At 41.1% G+C, this 19259-nt stretch overlaps 1 protein-coding gene across 7 annotated transcripts in view; it reads right to left on the bottom strand.

Annotated features, from left to right (window-relative positions):
* PCDH7 (protocadherin 7) overlaps positions 1-19259 on the bottom strand; it is a 400111-nt gene that overhangs the window by 216149 nt on the left and 164703 nt on the right. For 2 of the 7 annotated variants that reach the window (XM_044418137.1, XM_044418140.1), the window contains one exon: positions 5066-5258. The exons of 1 other annotated variant lie outside the window; for it this stretch is intronic. In XM_044418137.1, the coding sequence (XP_044274072.1) occupies positions 5066-5258 (193 nt within the window). Of the gene's footprint in view, positions 1-182; positions 257-3245; positions 3251-5041; positions 5259-19259 lie in introns of those variants that run through there. 4 more of the 7 variants (XM_044418138.1, XM_044418141.1, XM_044418136.1 and 1 more) reach the window with 4 other exon arrangements.

The raw sequence follows: 19259 nt of genomic DNA, 5'->3' as shown, positions 1-19259 counted from the left end.
AGATCAATTAATTATAACCGAGCCATTTCACATTGGTTGAAGTAGAAAATATTTGAAGCTGTAACAATTAGGACTGAATAAAAGGGCTTAAAAATACTGTTCCTGTGGGGTGGAGAAATGAAAATCCAGGGCAGCCCCTGATTAAAACCCAACCATGCAAGATGCTACAGATTACCTAGATTCCAAGTAATGTGACAAATGAGTGGTCAGCAGGTTTTAGTTCCCACGGTTTTGATGTCGGAATAATCCATTCGTTCTAGAAAAGAAACTGAGAGGAATTTTAGGCAGCACAGATCTACTGCAGAAGCCAGGACAAGCAAGTTTAAATAGTGGAATTGAAGTGTAGAAAAAAAAGGCAGGGGGGGGGGGGGCTTACTCAAATGTCAAATGTTACATTTACAGACTAGCAAAAGTGCATTGCCTCTTGTTCTGTCATTACCTGTAGGCCTGTGCCAAAAATAATTACTGGAGGCAGATGACATGTAGCTACTGAAACATCAAATCTACATAATGACAGCAGACCACTTTTAGTATGGTATAGTTGTCATCACTGTGTCATCTACTTTCTAGAGGACCTGAGTTAATATTTTATATTTACAAGGAAGAATTTGCAGGTCTCGCCTAAACTCCAGTGTCACCATTTGGGTATGACTAATACTGCCAAATGGCAAAAAGTATCCACACATGCATGAAGAGGTGTGGCTGTTGAGGTCAATGAGACCTGGATGAGGACTGATCACATCAGTTGTGGATGCATTTCAGGGTCTGCTGTGTGAGTGGAAACCCTCTTTTGGAATTGGAAAATCAGGGTTCTGACTTTCACAGAGAGCTTCCGCAGATACAAAAGGCTCTGCTGAAGAACTTTGCCTTGAAACAAGCAAGGGACTAAGCATGGCTTTCTTGCATTGACCTCCTGCACTGATGTCAAGGAATGTTTGGATATGACTAGCATCTTCAGGGGAACAAGGGAGAGCATCCCAGTGACCACAGGATATTTTGAATTCTCCCTCTTGTAGCTGTACATGCTGCCACTCCTTCAGAAGGGGAAATCTGACTTCAAAAGCTTTCCCCTACACCCTGTCCCATCGCAGCTGCCGTGGAAAGAATCACAGTGGCTCTTTCCAAGATTGAAACAGTGACCTTCTAGAGGTTGAAATGGCACTGCTCTGGCAGCTGTGAAAAGAAGGGGACGGAACAGGATAGGATCTGCAATATCCTATGGCCACTCACCCATCCCCACTCACCACCACTTATAAATGTTGTTTTTATAGAGGTGGAATGAAAGGTGAAATTGTCTCCATCACTCTTCTTGCTCTGCTGACAGCAGCTTGGCAGGGAAGCCTCTTATATCAGAGGCTACTATCCAGCAGGAGCACAAGCCATAGGCTTGCTTCCTAAGTATAACATTTAACTTTCCGAAACTTTATTTCCACATATACATTACTGGTAAAATCTAGGAGGGGATACTCTGCTTCAATACCTAACAACATCCTGAAGATATTGAAAAGTGAAAGCTTATTAGACTTCCTTTCTGGTAAAAATGGGGACAGGCAGTTTTCCTGAAGCAAATCCATTGTGCAGGACTATTCAATTTTTATACTGTCCTGATGACTGCGGCCTGCAAACAGTGGAATACCAGCAGGATTTCATTGGCCAAGAAAATTCTTATCCTGCTGCTGAGCTGCTGGACTGCCTGTGATTTCTCCCCAAAGCTACTCTTTCTCCAAGGTATTTACACAGTTGACGTAGAATTTTTGCATGCTAGTAGCTTGCCATTATGGTTGGTCAACTCAATTTTTCCCTTTATGCATATGTACACTATATAATTGTTTGTACTGCAGTTATGTTCTGCACATCACTTTCCTCCTATAAGAATGGATCTAAGCACTACAGTTCAGGTCTAAAGCATTTTCACTCAGTTCGTGCAATCCTAATTGCAAATGTTTTACTCTAGGGACCTCAGAACCACTGTGCATTTTACCTGTGTTTTTCTAAAGCACCCATTTTGTGCAAGATCAATCAAAGTAAACTTTGTGCACAAAATGTGTATGCATTGAGAGCTGTGGATGAAGTAAACATGTGTCTTAAATGAACAGAACCTTTTTTATATATATATCCCAAATAGAACCACTTCAGATCTTGTACATCCTGTTGATGTTTTTTTTCATGGATCCGCACAACCCATCTGTCTGTTTGGGATATTCAGGCATTTCAGCAAATGTGCATTTCTTATGCCAGCAGTACACAACTCCTGGATATTGGTTCATCTTTTTTTTAAGATACTCCTTCCTTCATGTGCACAGAGACAGAGCATAAAGCAGCAATATTATTGTGCTTCTTATTTCCCTAGAGGGTTTTGTCCTCATTGAGAAACATGCTGAAGCATTACCTCTCCGCTGTGGTTGGTCTGTACAAACCTGGTTACTGGGTTATTTTAAATCCGAATAACTGCTTGTCAAAAGTTTTAAAATCAACCTGGTGCACTGGGATGCCCTACCGGTAGTACCACTTAGGCAGGCCTCCTATGTGATATCCATGTGGATTGCAAATGTGGATTGTGGCTGGCGCAATATTTGCACAAGGATTGGAATCAGTTACAGCTGCACTCCCATGTGCACTTCAGTGGGATACTTCCATGTAAACATGGATAGACCTGAGGTGTGGACTGGGGTGTCATTCCATGGTCTCCATTAGCCAGCTTCCAGTGCCTTAACTCCTGTGACATCAGCACTCAGGGACTTCAGATAGGCTAGTTTCTACAGGATACAGAGGCTCTCTAACCTGAAAAGAGCACACTGTCATTCCAGATCAATGAAGCCCTTCATTTAGGTTAATCTGGAAGCCCTTTCTTTTGAGCTAACACATCGCATCAAGGAACACACAGGCTCTCTCTTGCCTGCCCTTTCCTTGTCCGATCCAGTGTCTGACATCCAGTTGCTATCCCCTTGTTCCTGTTCACCTGAACCCCAGACCATTCAAGTCTGCACCACCTATTTTGGCACACCTGGTCATTGCCTTACCTGTGTCAGAAATTGACTCAGTGTCAGCCTTTGCAAGCCAAGTCTAAGACCGAGGACAGGAGCAGCCTGCACATTGCTTAGGAACCAGCTATTCCCAACAAAGGTACAACATTTTTTGCAATAAGGACATATTAAAGAGTGGGGGGATTATTTCCTTGTATGGAGGACAAGAGGGTCAAATCATACAGTGATAAAGGAGCCACAACAAATATTCCTTGAAAGCACTGCTACTTTGTGTGTGTAGTGTTCACTGCTTATTCTTAAATGTAAGAATGAGCCTTTGATCGGTTTGAAGTACAACTACATGACTTCTGTCCCTGCTTTCAGAATAATAGCATTATTCCGTTCTAGTTGCCAAACTAAAGAGCATCATCAAAATCTGCAAAGTTATGTGGCATCCCTAATGCAACTGGTAAAGATGACTATAGCAACTAGTTTCCATACTAATATAAAAATAAAGCATTCATATTCTCTCTCTCTCTCTCTCTCTCTCTCTCAATCTCCCAAAGTATTCTGCTTTTAATGTGTTGATACATCTATTTCAGGGCAGACAAGCACAATGATGAGAACAATTAAATAATTGCTGATTTAAAGTCCTCAAAAGAAAGTAAAACAAATACTACATCAGAATCATTTAATCTATACAGGGTTCCAGGTAGGGCCAGGAGATCATTCCCTTTTGTCTGTACAAGTGTTGCATGTACACACATGGTTTCATTGGGTACCAGGATCCTGTACTCTGACATGCAATAAACTACTTTATGGGTAAAACAATGAGATCAACATAATTGACTTCAAAAGACTTAAGAAAGACAAATAAAAGAATGGGCTAAGTGATTGTTCAGATCTCTCTTTAAAAGTATCTTAAAACCAGCAGGATTTTTTTTGGGGGGGAGGGGGTAGATTGCATTGCAAGCACATGACCCCCCCCCCCCAAAAAAAGGGTTCTGAAAAAAATGGTTGTGGGAAAATAAAATATAGGTCTAGGAAACACACTGAAAATTTGCCCTTGATATTTGCCCTTGATAAAATCCACATTTTAAAAGGAGCTGTTCTGATGGTACTTTTCTGCAAAGCTGCAAAAAGAAAAAAATATAGAAGTGTTTTCTTCTTTTAAGAATTCATCACCCTTTAGAATTTGGCAAGATTAGTGCACCTTTTTGTAAAAGTGTGAATTAAGATTTCTGATATGAAAGGCAGGAAGAAAGTCTTTGTCATTGGTGTTTCCAGACAAAGGCCATTATGCAAGGTGTGAGCACACAAATGGAGCAGAAGACTTACTATAGTCTGCTATCTTGCAACTTACATTTTTGGTATTTTGCTTTCCATAGCAGATAATAGGATATAGCCATACACACATACTCCTTTAGAAGAGAGTCTTGTTTTCCATTCCCCATCTGCTCTACCATGTGAAGTAAGAGCTTTGGAAAGCATGTGCATGGAACCAGGGAAGATACAGCAATGTAGAGGGGATTTAATTCATATTTCCTTTTGGTTAATACTGGGTATATTTAATTTCTTAATAATAAGAAGAATGACACATGGGCAAAATAAAGGAAATAGATAAAGCATGTCCAGTGTTTTAAATGAGGAATTGAAATAGGCTTTACCAGCTCTGTGTTGACTTTTTAAATATATCTGTGTCAGCAATGCTGTTTTAAAGTGCTTTGTTTATTAGGATTTTTCCTGTCTTAATAAATCTTGTCAGCTAAATATTATGAGCAAGATCCAGTCAAAAGTTAAGCACTCCAAGTCCCACTGTGATTTCAATGAAAACACTGACTGTTCCATGGAAAGGGCCTTCAAAGTGCTTAGAAGTATCATCCTATACATTTCTTCATGATGCATATGCCAAGTCTTAGGGTGTATAGGATTGCACTGCACATTCAACTGGATGTTTCCTTATCAATTTAAGGCTTTTCAATTGTCCTTCTTCTCCTCCCAGCTGACCTCCTGACCAGCCTACTTGATGTGGACTCACTAGTGTAAATCGAGTGTGTGGGTGTTGTGTTTGCCCCTACCATTTTCCATATGCTCTGCCTCACCAACACTGCCATCCGGCGTAGTCCTTTCGTAGTTGTCCTCTGGGAGTGGAAGGGCACCCAGTCTTGGCCCTGAAGAACTCTTACTGCTTGGTGTTTCTGACTCCTCCAGACCGCTGTCATAGCAACTCTGCAATGACCCTTGATGTGGGTCCTGAGGCTGACTCACAACTGAAAACGTCACTCTACGAAATGGCTGCAAAAGAAAAGATTCTGAATGTCACTTGGAAGGTAGGGTCTTCAAGAAAACCAAACCAAACAAAAAAACATCACTCAAAACATAGCTGAGTCCCCAGTATCTAAATCAGGGCTGCAGAACCTCACCCTGGCCCTCCAAGGTTTCCCAATGGCCCTGCTGCCTTCTTTCTTGCCACCCCCTTTCTCCCTAACCACCAGTTGTTTGATCATTTCTTGGCCGTTGATCAGTTACCCTCCCACTCCATTCCCACTGGCTGCAATGCCTCTCTCAAACTCCTGGCAGTAAAATGTTCTAGTACCCTTGCAGGTTTGCCCTCCTTTCTTTTGGCTTTGGTCCCACCCACCATAGTATTTCAAACCCAACCAGTCCAGTTTCTTGGAAATGGAATTTGGTCTTTAGGCTGAAAGAAGTTCTGCACCCTGGATCTAAATGTAAACCGTAAACCGTCCCGAGACTTTTAAGTATGGGACAGTATACAAAAGTTTTAAATAAATAAATCCTGGCTAAACAACTCCTAACCTAAGCTTATGAGGCTTCAATGCTATTATAATATATGTGAGGCTTCATCTCAACTTTAGATTCTCTAATCATGTGTACTTGGGCCAAAGGCGAGGTTGAACACTACATGCTATGAGTTTAAAGGTTTGAAATCTATTAAATACTTTAGCTATTTGCTATGTGTGAAGTGGATCTTTCAAGGAAGAGGAGGGACACTTGATTTCTGTGCATCTAAGGATGATACAATTGAAGGGCAGCAGCTGTGCGTGTGGATGATTCCAACGAAAACACTGTATTACGAGTGATGTGAGGGATATGGAAGTTCTATCTGTGCAGAAAGACTGAGAGGGACTCGTTGTTGCAAACACCCCTTTAAAAAATTTTTTCTATGCAATTTAATATTTCATTTACTGTTTCTATTGGATCATTTTTATATAGTTTGGACCTTGTTTTAAATTGCCTTGATTAGTCTAGGAAGGTGACATAGACATTTTATGACTATAAGGAAAGGAATGTATCATCATTCAATATTGCACTCAAGTACTGAATATTTGCATGTGAAACTAAATAAAACCAACCATTATTATTAGAAGTCCAAATTCCTAAAACAATAGGTCCTTTTCCAGGATGCTATCAACACAACTAGTGGTCAACACACTGGACCAGTTTGTATGATCAACAGAAATCACAGCTTATTATTTCTTGGTCATTATTTTTAAGTCATCTGAATATTCACCACCTGGACACAGCCTGTTGTGTCATCCAAACCCAGACAGTGTGGCTTGTTGGATGGGAAAACAACCCTCCAATAACCCTACAACAGCTCATGGATTATGGGAGGGTTGTTTCTTCCTTCAATAAGCCACATCGTCTGGGTTCATACACAACAAGCTCTACCTGGATGGTGATAATTCAAATCCTGTCCTGCACATGCCTAGCACATTCCATGATTTAAATGAGCCATGGTAACTTAAGTAAGCCAACATGGTTCATTTTGATTGCACACACCAAATTATTATGAATTTGCCTACCCCTGTTTGTCTTTATCGATGGCTGATGTTGGCAAAGAAGAGAACATTCCTAAATATTATGGGAAAGAACACACCATGGAGATGCTGTTTTTTAGTCATTCTTGTGGAGCCAGAAATGTCTTCCAATGGCTCCCAATATATCTTGAGAATGAGGTGACAGAGTACTCAAATTATCCTTTTTCAACAGACTTTGTGCTCTGACTTTTGTGGTGGGCTTGGCATGTGGTACAGGCAGTTTTCACAAACTTTTTTTTAATTACCTGAGCCTCTTTAAAGGATTAACAAGACTATTGTTCAACAAAGTGAATTTCTCGTTCCCTCTAGTTACCTAGGATGCTAGGCCAGGGAGAACTGGTAGCTCTTCAGATTTTGTTGGTCTCCAATTCCCAACAGACTTAGTCAACGTGGGCCGTAATCAGGGATGGTGGGTGTCCTACTTCAGCAATGTCTGGAGTTCCTCAGGGCTTAGGGGAAGAACAGGCCTGAATGCCACCTGGTGAGTTATCAAGCAATCTTTTACCTGAGATGAAACCCCTGGGAGACACGTCAGATTTACAGAGGTTCACTGGTGGCGCAGCAATTTGGTACATATGCTTTGCCCTGAAAAGACAAGCTTCCAAGTGTAGTGCATGCATGTTCAGCTGCATCACACTGTAGAAATGCACAACTGCTTTCATCTGTTGGGTCCACACCAAGGTATACCTCTTGGAGAAAACTGTTTAAGCATAGGGTGGCCTGTGTTAAGGTATTTCCGACACAGAGATGTCCTGAATATTTCAAATGGCATTGGGCAAAGACTGCCATTGAAAATTTCAGCATGAAACCTTCATGGCGCTTGGCATAAAGCTCTTTGGAGCAGAGGCCCAAAGGATCTAAGATTTTACAGAGAGCATAAATGTTACAGTACAGTGTGGCTGCCAGTAACGCTCTCACACATGGGCATTTTTAAAAATCAATTGCTGTGGCTTTGAAAGCCAGACACTGTACAGAAAAGAAGAGAAAGAAAAGACAAAATGGTGCAGTTAGTCCACTCCTTGGCCATAAAATTTAATGCCAGGAGATTGGGCATTTTGGCCAACTGTCTTAATAAAATCTTCAGACTTCTGCTGCCAAAACTGATACCACAAATATTCCATTGGGACTAGACATCCATTGATTATCATTATGGATTTGTGTTTATTCCAAAATGTCAAGTCATCTCCAAAGTTTAGGAAGGCATTATAAAGGTTTATTTGTTGCACGCCAACACCCAAGTGTATTCAGAGAATAGGGAGGAATGGGGAAAGTTTGTAAATGAAACCCCATGGAATTCAGTGAACCATCAAAAGCAAACTCAAGGAAAGTGTGTGTGTGTGTGTGTATCATTTTTTAGCTGTTTTCATCATCCATGGCAGACAACTCTTCACACAAGAGAGATAAAGTGTATGGATGTGCATATCACAACCAAATCTCCTCTTATTATCTATTTGTTGCAGACATTGTGGGGCACTGCCCCATCTGAAATCCCTGACTCCATGACTCAGGTTTTGCTGCTCACATGAACAGATCATATGAGATCAGCCTAGAGAACATTGGTCACCACACAGATTAGAAATGTCCTTAAGAAGATCAGATGAATTCATGTCAACGCTGCCATGAATGAAAGAAATTGGCTCAAATGCATGCCAGGAAATGCCTTTGAATGAGACACCAGGGAAGAAATTCTGAAACTTGTCCCAAACTAGCATTTCAGTAGCAATTCTCTCTGCCCCTCTCTCCCTGCTCCCTCCATCTCTCTCTCCACCCCCCCCCCCCCTTCTCTGTGTACACATGTGTGAATTTCCTTCATCTGACCAAGGATCCATTTAGCCTGGCTTCTGTTTTAAACAGGAGAGAGGTGCCTCTGGAAGCTCACATCCACTCGATTTTCTCCTGTGTTTTGACCCTAGCAACATCCTAGTGCCCTGCACATGACGGTTCCATTTAGTAATCATGGCCAATAACAAACAGTAAAGTTCACCCTCCACCCCAGGAATGTGATTTGCCCTTCATTTAGGTCTATGTTTTACAAATGTGTGACGCCTGAACTACCTTCCTGTTCCTGCTTAAAATCAAAAACCTGTTTTACACTAAAAAGTATATTTTGTGTTGTCTGGTTGGTGCTTAAAAAAAAAATCAGCTACCAGCACAATTGCCAAGCATCCTTTCCTTGAAACGGTTGCACAGTCCAGTTAATAGTGCCTCCTGGAGTCCAAACCTTTGTTTTGTTCAGGCAGTACAGGCAATGGTGATAGTTCAGGGATTCCTCTGTACTCATTAGCTCTAACACAGGCTGCACCAGAAGATCCCAGGGGGCCCTTCTTTCCTTTTTCAGAACAGTGCCAATGCCCCTGTCTGATCAGAACAGGAAAAATCGACACAGTGGGGGAAAACAGTCTTCTCTGAAAGACAGAGACTTTTCAAGGAATGCTTTGGCTTCTTCTCATGCCAGTCTAGTGTGCTCTGGTATCCAGGGAAGAATGGCTGATTGAGGGTGCAACCCTGGGAATAAGTCCCACTGAGAATTCTGAGTAGAGATGGGTGAGGATTTAGTTTCAGTTCTGTTTGGGTACACATTTACCAACATTCAGAAGATGATTCTCAATATTTGGGATGAAATAACTTGAGACAGAGGACACTGAATGCCAGAGAAACCAAAACTGCCAAATTCACCTTTCCGGGTCCAGGGATGTGTGTACTTTTCTCTTAAAGTATCTGATTTTGCACCGTATGGGTGGAATTGGGGATGTCACATCCACGCCCCCCCCCCCCCCAAAGTTATCCTTTTTAACAGCTGTATGGCACATGGTTCTCTCTATGGTACCTACTGAATCTGGCCAGTGCAAATGCTGAGAATTACAGTTCAATTCCTTTTTGATAAGGATGTGGTAAAAAACTGCCCAAAACTTGAGATTTAAGAAATTCAGATGCAGGCGAAAGTGAGACTGAGAAATTTGGCCATTCTTATTTCTGAGTAAACATGCAGTGGCTTGCTCTGCACAGGTCTTTGTAATTTCCTTATTATTCTTCCAGGTGTCTTTTACATGTCAGACATCTAAATGCCTTTTCATTTTGTTTTCTGTTTCTGGCATCCATCTTTCATCTATCTATCATCTATCTATCATTTTAATGAGAAATGTGTAGCTTAGTAACCTTTGGGATGTTTCTTTTACAAGGCCAGAGATACTTTATTTTCAGGTTTAAATGATTCTCATCAGGATGCAAAAAGGGATATTATTCAGAATGGCAAGTAGCATTTGTCATATGTACCTGTGAAAGCACACCAAGAAGGGCCCTTCAGCATCCACGTACTCGGCTGCATGTTTTCATTTATAAAAACAGAGCTACCCACATTAGAGGCAAAACTCCTCTGGGATCCTCTCCCACAGGGTTTCAATATACTATTACGGACTGCACTTGGTTTGCATGGATGGACATTTCCTTTGGGGTGGGGGAATGGTGGCCATGCACTTGCATGGTCAAAGGTATGATGTCAAGCAGCCTTTCCCATAATATGGCAGCCTTGTGTGATTGGACATTTGTTTATTTATTGTCACTTTAAACATGAATGAACATTGTTCATTCATGTGATTTCTGCCACATGGAGCCATGGAACCATTGCTAGAAACCCTGCTAGTAAATCCACAAAAAATCCCCACCTCCCAAGAATTACTAGTCCGCTTTTCTTACATGCTGGACATTCCCTTGCCTATAGGCACTTACCACATTGAACTCACTGTGACTACTATGTGAGTAGACATGTATAGGATTGCACTGAAAATATGTGCATCTGTCCCATCGAACAGTACCACTGGGCTCATAGCATCACAAGATTTCTAAAAGTTCCTTGCCTGTAGTTGTCACTCATTTACCATGTTTATGGACTTGCTCATCTTTCAAGAGATCCACCCATAGTGAAGTAAAAATATCACCATGAATGATGTTTCACCATAATTTTGGGACCCTCATTTTTTTTTTTTTCACTTAAAACTCAATGGAAAATACCAACTTTTTCATGCATTACAACTCAGGGATGATGCAATACCCACTTTGATTCAAAATGGATTGATATGCCCTCTAGTGACCTATTTTCAAACTCTATTTAATGAACATCATTAAACCGTGCAGCATTAAAATGATGAACTCTAACCCTAACCATATAGTCATCAATGGAAAAAACATGCTGGCTATTTGCTCTCTCTCCCCGCACCCCATTTACTCAGTCTTTCCCCTACTCTACATTTCAAGGAACACAGAGTTGCTCCTGCCCATTTTCAAATTCCTTCTCAGCATCCACTACCTCTAGTAGAACTTCATGTCAGAATGCCATTATGCTACATACTTTCCTGCTGGTCATATCGCCCTGTGTCTGTATATTTTTATAAATCTGCTTTGCTATATTTAGTTCCATCCTGAAAGGTTACGAATAAACACATTAAACCTCTTTTCTGATGTTAAGCTCAAAGAGGAGATACATAAACACAAGGAAGGGGCACAGTACCGATCCATCCGCACCTCCTCCCATCAGTCTTTTTACACTGGAGAGCAAGTCTGGAGAAAGCATCTGCTCACATTTGCTTGAACATGGGTACAACCCTCAAGGCCCATGATAAAGCAGAGTGCCTGGTAATTCTGCATTTTGGGTTCACAGGAACAGAGCCCCACTTTAGACCTCCTTGCTGAAAATGGGGACAGGGGCTGAGGGGCAGAACCAGCCCACACTGAGATAACAGGGCTAGAGAAACATGCACAGTCTAGTGCCTCTCACTTTTGTTAGTCTATCCTGTTCAAGCGCAATGCCTGAATAGGGCTGAAGGAGTTGAAAACGCTTTGCCTTCTTTATTTTCCTCATCTTTGGGACCCAGATAGCAATGACTGTCTGCACTAAGTTGACTGATGTGGATTTGCACTGCTTTTCTAACATTCAGCTCCACTTAATGTTCATGATGCTCTTTAGATCAGAACAAGGTCCCTAGAAATGTTTTTTCGGGGTTGTGGGGATAGGCATGGGGTAATCCAATAGTAAGTCAAACATTATCTTCCCAAATGTGCTGGATAAGCATAATTCATGAATGCTGTTGAAAAGTAAAACAAGTAGAATTTCATTATTCAGGGCTTTCTTAACCTGAATTCTGATTGTTCCCTCCTCTCTGCACATGTTCAACTCTGCTTTTCCATCCATACCATCCCAGGAAGATCAGTCAAGATGGTGCAAGCCAGTTTCTGGGTCCTAAAAAGGGGATATACCTCTCCATCAATTAACCTTGGCAGTATTTGCCAACGTTTTAACTTGATCATTCTTGGAGGGATGGACTCACTTGCCCTGGACACAGAAGGATAAAACCAAGATTTGGACTGTGTTATTTCTTTCTGTGGGTGAGGTTTGTGGCACTACCAGCCCATATAAATTAACAGCAAATCCCGAGGTCTTAATAAATGTGCAAAATGCCCATCTTGGCAAACTTTCTGTTTCCCAAGTTGTCAGCCAGAAGCCAATGGGTGATCATAAGCACAACCTTAAAGCACTGTTTGTCTCAGCATCTGGTACACAGAGGTTTACTGCATCTAGAGATGAAGGAACTGATGACTTGAGGAGAGAACAAAGCACTAAAAAAGCAACAACAAGTTCTTGCAATTGGGAAGGAAATCTTGAATATTATTACTTAAGAGGATGCTATCTAGTCAAAGTACTTCCAAGTGACACAGATTTCAATAGTACAATTAAACATATGTGAAATGTTTCTTTTAACAAACCATTGGGTCTTATGTGTCTAGCATTGTCTGGATTGCATCTAATTTTATTCCAAATGTGTGAAGCAAAAAAAAAAAAAAAAAAGGCATTGTCATCCTTCCTGCCCATACATGTGCACTTTCTGTGGGCATAATGTTGATTTGCTACTGAGCGTTGAATAAATCTATATCCACGTGTAGGCCATTTGTAATTAAATCAGTGTGAATGTAACAGAAGGTGCAGATTTGGTATCTGTGGCACTTCATACCCCATGGAGAAAGAAATTAGGAGAAGTTCCCAGCAGCTTTATTAGAACATTCTCTTATCCCATTGTAGTGTCACTTTTCAAGGAGGATAAATCTCGGGACTCCATCCCCTTCTGGTATAGCCTTCTCCCTTCTTTAGCTACATATAAGGGGGAGCAGAATCTCTCAAGGATAATCATGTAATTCACAACAAGCTGATGCTGCATAAATTCAGTGAAGTTCATTAGCTTCCTTGCATTGTCACAACTCACTGGCTATTTGTAGTATACTGCCATATTAATTTCTTCGTATTACTTTCATGTAAGCTGACCTGCTGACTGACTTGATTATAGATGAGATAAGATATTTCTGTTTTGGGGGAAAAATGGTATGTGGGTATATTACTCCCCAAAGTCATCTCAAGTGCCTAATACAATTCAAAAACATGTGAATAATATGATCCAGGGAGCTGCTCAGTTTCATACGGAAAGGAAGGATCAAGGGGAAGAAAAAGGTTAATGCCAGTCATATTACCATTATTTCAGTATGAGTAGAAATTATGAAACAATGTCAGCACAACTCTCAAACAGTTTGTGGGGCATTGAATGCCTGTCTTGAAAACCATGTAATCTGTAGCTAGACAAAGAAATAATGGGAAGACATGAAGGTTGGAAGAAAAGAGTGAATGCTAGGAATAGGGTTAGGGTTGAATTTGCATTTTAATGTGGATTTGCTTAATTTGCATGTTCACACTGTTCCACAAGCTGGAACTCAGTTACCCTTTCAAATTTCATAATTTTGCAACAGAATTCTTCAACTGTATAATGTGAACAAACACCTGTATATTAGAAGAAATAACATTAGGATGCTCAATATTGGGAAAATATGTATAATGAGACACAAGTGCATAAAAAACGCATGTGTTAAGAGAAAGGTGCACAAAATGTTTATGAATTTTCATGCAAATGATAATGTAATTCCAAATAATTCCGTACAAAGCAAAGGTAAGACTGGACAAATTCTCTGCATTTGAGATTAACTGGATTTATGACTGAAAAACATACAGAGGTACTGAATTTCCAGATTCATCTTGTGATGCAAACAGATGTTGTTAGGAACTGTGGAACAGGGACCAAGTCAAAGGCTTCCAATGTGAGGATGAATTTGAAGAAGAAAGAGAGAGATGGAATAATGTGAGCATTTGCATGGAAATTTCTGAGGTAGCAACAGAGCAGGTTCACTGAAGATGCCAGGGCATTTTTGAGCAGCTGTGGGTAGCAGAACTGGGAAAGCGAAGGCTAGCATGGCCAGGGACCCAGGAGGTAAGACCAGAAAAGGAATGTGAAGATGATGCCCCAGGCAACTTTTTCTGCCGTTGAAGTGGCAAAATGTATTTGAAACTGGTAATTTATGGCTTGGCTCCTCTTTCCACTGCCAGTATGTTGCCACTGGTTCAAGGGGAATGTAAGAACAAGGAGAATTTCACTGCAATAAAATACTATTAAATATCTGCAGAGGGATTTCTTTTCCAACTATTTCATATTGCAAGTCATGTGAGAGAGAGCAATTCTGTTGCCCACAGTCCATTTATGGGCTGTGCTGACATAACCAACATGCATTTGTATTTCATGTATAGCCCAAGACACAAATGGGCACATAAACAGAAGCTTCTTTAAGATCTGGAGAGTGGAGCTTGCCTGGCTTAGCACCCTGAAGTTCAGTGCTGTCCAGGCTGAGGCCCAAATGAAGCATTCCGCTAATTGGGCACAGGGTAGCTCCACTATTTGTCTTTACTCATCTGTAAGCATGCTTTCACACACCCGCCATTCATATTGGAATCATGGCCCTCTAGGAGCAGCATGTTAAACCATGGCAGGGGGAGTTTTTTAACAAAACAAAAATTCACTGTTTGCAGCGATGTTTAGAACACGCACACAAACCCACAGCACAATTGGACATATTAGACCATGGGATGCAGTTAAGTGGAATTTTCAGCAACACAAGTCAAACATAACCGAGTATTAACTGCATTCTCTGGGGGGATACAAAACTATTGGATGGGTTTCTTGGTTTGACAGGAGAGAGTGATCAAGAGTAGTGGTAGATGACACAATGTGACCCAAGGCGCTGAACAGCCACAATCAATCCAGAGTGTGATCAATGACTTGAAAAATCTGCAGTCTGAGTCAGCTTTCTGCAGCTCCCTTTGATTGGCTCAACCCACCAGTGCAAACAAGAGAGTATACCAGATAAGGAAGGATAGGAAGGAAAATTAATTTTCCTAGTCTCTAAAACAAAGACAAAGGACAGAAGCACGACATAGTACAAAAGCTGATCTTGTCGCCAATGAAAGGAGATAACTTTTACTTCTACAGCCCTCGAGTGGATTTGCTGAAAATGATTTGAAATTCACAGCCTATACTACTGAGAGCTTAGGAGAATGGGTCCAGAACTGCTTTAGGGTATATTTATTGGGTTCTAATTTCAGGGAATGGTTACACATCTGGTGCAAGTGAGACAGATTCCCCTCTCATGCAGCCCACTCAGGAAGGGAGCAATGGGTTTAAATGGATTGTACAGTCCATGACTATGGAATCAGCAATAAAAATGTCATTTGCCCAGAAGATTTGTAAAAGCAGAGCTACTTTAGGACTTGCTTGGTTTTTTCCCCCTCAACATTATTCACATGTACTATCACAGGGCAAGACTGCTGCTTACTGAGACAATATTCCACGCCAGTGCAGGATGCACATGAATGCAAGAAATGCATTGGCCAGGCAAAAAATCAACCTCTTTTTGACCTTATCAGTATAGGAAAAGGCCATGCAATTGGCTGCACCATACTCCAACTACAATGGTGCAGAGTGGATGCTTTTGGCACCAGGATGTGCCTTCACACAACAGTGTGAATGAGGCTGCCTGGACCTGGAATGCAGTAGCAATATGTGAGAAATCTGATTTTGGGTGGTGGGACTCCATCAGATTTCCTTGGCTCAGCTCCTCAGACTCCAGCCCACTTTCTCTCTGCCCAGATAACACCTCATGCTGAACATTTGCATATGACTACAAACAAGTCCTTGGGGTCAGTTTACACACACCATGCAAGCAGAGTTCTGCTTCTACACTCAAGACTTGCAAATTCTGTCTACATTGTGTACATGGCTCAAAGAATTACATACAAAGAAGCCTCTAAAATTCCCAAGTGATTGCAGACTTGATCTTGGTTTGCTTCACTTCCTGGCCTGGGCCAAGCATGGGAAATAAGTCTAGAAGAATAAAGGAGCCAAATTCCAGCCTGAACTTTGTATCCCCAGCTGTAACCTTTTGGCATGTGCTAATTCATATCACTCATAAGTATATCTTTGACGTGATGTAATGGAAGCCTGAAGATGCCAGGGCAAGTTGGGATTACTCATCTGTCAAGCATCTGGTCACAACTCTGGGGCGGGGAACACAAGGAAATGAAAGAGGAACTGAGTTCAATTATTTACTTAAAATGTGTGGCCATGCAGCTGGCAGCATCACCAACTGCAGTGTCATTTCCATAGACTAGAATTATCTTGGCTGCAGAATACACAGATACACCCTTGAACACAGGTAGGCAACAAATGCATCTCTAGGTGCTTTGGATTTCAGCTCCCAGCATTGCCAACATTGGCCATGTTGACAGGGGCTTCTGAGAACTAAACTATAAAGCATAGAGAACAACCATCTGCTCACTTCTGCTCTAGAACCTGTAACTCTCCAGATGTTGGACAACAATGCACATTATCACTTGCAAACTGGGGTTCATAAGAAATGGAGTCCAACATCTGGAAGGCCTAATCCTGACCTACTAAGCCAAGTATTTTCCTAACCTTTCTGACTGACTACAAAAGGAGCACTGAAGTGTCAGCTAGCTTGCAGGACACAATTCATGGATGGAGAGCTGTCTTCTATTTGGTGGATCCATATTATGTAGGCCTGATATAGGCATTGTACACCTTCAGCACCTACTCCTAGTTAACAACAACACCTGCTATTCACATGCACATACACAATAGCAACTGAAAGTGAGCAGAAGAGCAGGGATGACCTGGGACTTTAGGAAAAGGGAAGGAGAGGGAAAGGAGGAGGCTGGCATTCTATCAAGCATTACCTATTCCCTTCCTTGCCCCTTTAAGAAAGGCTACATGAGAAATTTGTTTCAGGTCATTTTTGATCAGAATTTACCCAGCTTGCACCTCCTGAACTCAAACGTGAACTCAAATGCAATCAGTAGTTGAAATCTGCACATTTCTGAGCCTGCAATGCAATTTGCAGACAAATTGTCTTCAATTGTATTTATTTGACAAGTACAAGTAAAATACACATTTTTGGGAAAAAAAACATTCGCATGTTTGAATCAATGCAGAAAATAATGTGCATTTTTAAAAACATTCTTATAAAAGTATGTATCTTTGGGGGAAACATGTGCACATTATTTTTTGTGAACCCCATCCCTCCCATTCTCTTAATCTGATATGGAGAAGGGTTGGGATGAGCTTCAGAGTAGAAATTACAGAATCATGATGAAGTCAAGCTTTACAGATTTTGACACCCCCCACTTTTGAGTTTATTTTTAAATCTGTCTGTAAAGCAGGTCTGCTGAATTTACATTTTACTTTGTACAATGACTAGGTTCTTGGGCTTTAAAGATTGTACATATTTTGATACAAAAAAGGAAAGAAAAAAAGAGCTTTTTCAGCAGTGGTATTTCATCTCTGTGGAGTCACGTGCTCTGGGATATTTCTGGTACTACGTAGTCCTCTATTGTACTTCCTGTTTCTATAGGCCTTGTGTTTTTCCATACTATCTTCAGCACTGATCTTCATAAATGGTTTTGTACTTTAAAGATCTTCTTTTATGACTGAAATGTTTTTGATTTAATTCTTGTCAGCCACTCACAGACCATGGAAAGGAAGGTTATAAAGAATAATCCCTTTGCCTGTCTCATTTACCTAGCATTAGCTAGTTCTCATTGCAAGAAGCCAGCATGTACTTTCCAAATGGTCCACAAATGACAAGGGATGGAAAACAGGTTTGCCTCTGACATACACATGCTTTTCCCATTAGGATGAAGAAGATGGGATGTTGAGATTCCCATACTTTCCTCCCAGTTATTTGTTTGTAGACCTCAGTGAACAAACTAGGGAACTTTGCTAGCAAAAACCAACAGGGAGTGTCAGTGAATCAAACCCAGGATCTCTTATCAGCTAAGCTGACCTAGTTTGGAGAAAAGCCAGGTGCCCTAGCAAATCTCAGTCCAGCTCTCCTTCACAGCATACTTGGCAAGAAAGAGCTATCAACAAGAACAAAGGGGCCCAGATGTTATTTAAAGCCAGGTTTTATTCTTCCGAATATTTGGGTCAAGTAATGTTTAGTGATTTTACTGTCTAAACAGGCTGAGCTTATTCATACTCACTTCTTTTGAAAGGAATATCAGGCCAGGTAGAAAAGAAGATTAGCTGCAAAATGGCAAGTGCAAAACAGCTGACCCCCAGCCATTGAAACATTCCCACCATCACCTCAATTTTAAAACAGCCAAAATAGATACTTTCCACCAAATCATCTGCCAAATGCACACTGGGTTTCCCCCTCTTCTATTTGCAGACCTGCAAAAGAAATTATTTGACCCAAAATTAACACGCATAACATTCAGCGCACTAAAGCTGTTCCTCAGAATTTAAATGAGTAGGACGTTAATACCAGCAAAAGCCTTTCCCAGTGAATGCTGTGCATGCTAATTGCTATTTTGCCGCTTTTATTACAGTCCTAGAGTGACTGCAGATCTGGAAAATCTGAACCCTGCATTGCACATCTTTTCTAGGATAAGAGCTGCTCTGTCTAATGTGCTATACATTTCCTCATACAGTAAGGTCATGATTAAAGAAACATACCTTGATGTTAATATATTTGCTTTCTGAACTATCACAAATAACTTCAGCAGCCCTGGTTATGGTCAAAGGTAAATCTCTTGTGCATGCTACTGCAGAAGGTGAAATTGCTTCACATACACTTAAGTTTGGATTGAGTTCCATACTTCTTTTCAGTGTTTAAATAAAACATCAATCATGTGAGTGTCCATGACTGAAAACATCACATACAGGTGACCTAGTACAGTGGTTGTAATCACAGGGCTGGGGAATAATTACGAGTTTCACAATTTTTTAAACAGGTGAATGGGCAATCATTACTCTTGTTATTCGTTTCTTTTATCCAGCTATAACCTCTGGTTAAGCAGGTTTTGCAGGCTCTTTGATACTACAGAAACCTACTTAACCAGACATTATCATGAGATGGGGGGCAGCGGCAGGGGTGGGAGAAGGAGAAGGAGAAGGAGAAGTTGTTCACAGTAACTGCAATGAAGGGCATCATCCCATTTTCAGTTCCATGGGGTGAAGTGAACTATCATGTGTCTCCCATCACAATATGCAGAAGGTGGGCTGAGGACGTA

This window comes from Varanus komodoensis, unplaced genomic scaffold, assembly GCF_004798865.1.
Source record: "Varanus komodoensis strain SLA01 unplaced genomic scaffold, ASM479886v1 scaffold9, whole genome shotgun sequence".
In the NCBI taxonomy this organism is placed as follows: domain Eukaryota; kingdom Metazoa; phylum Chordata; class Lepidosauria; order Squamata; family Varanidae; genus Varanus; species Varanus komodoensis.
This window is presented reverse-complemented; position numbering and strand designations above follow the sequence as displayed.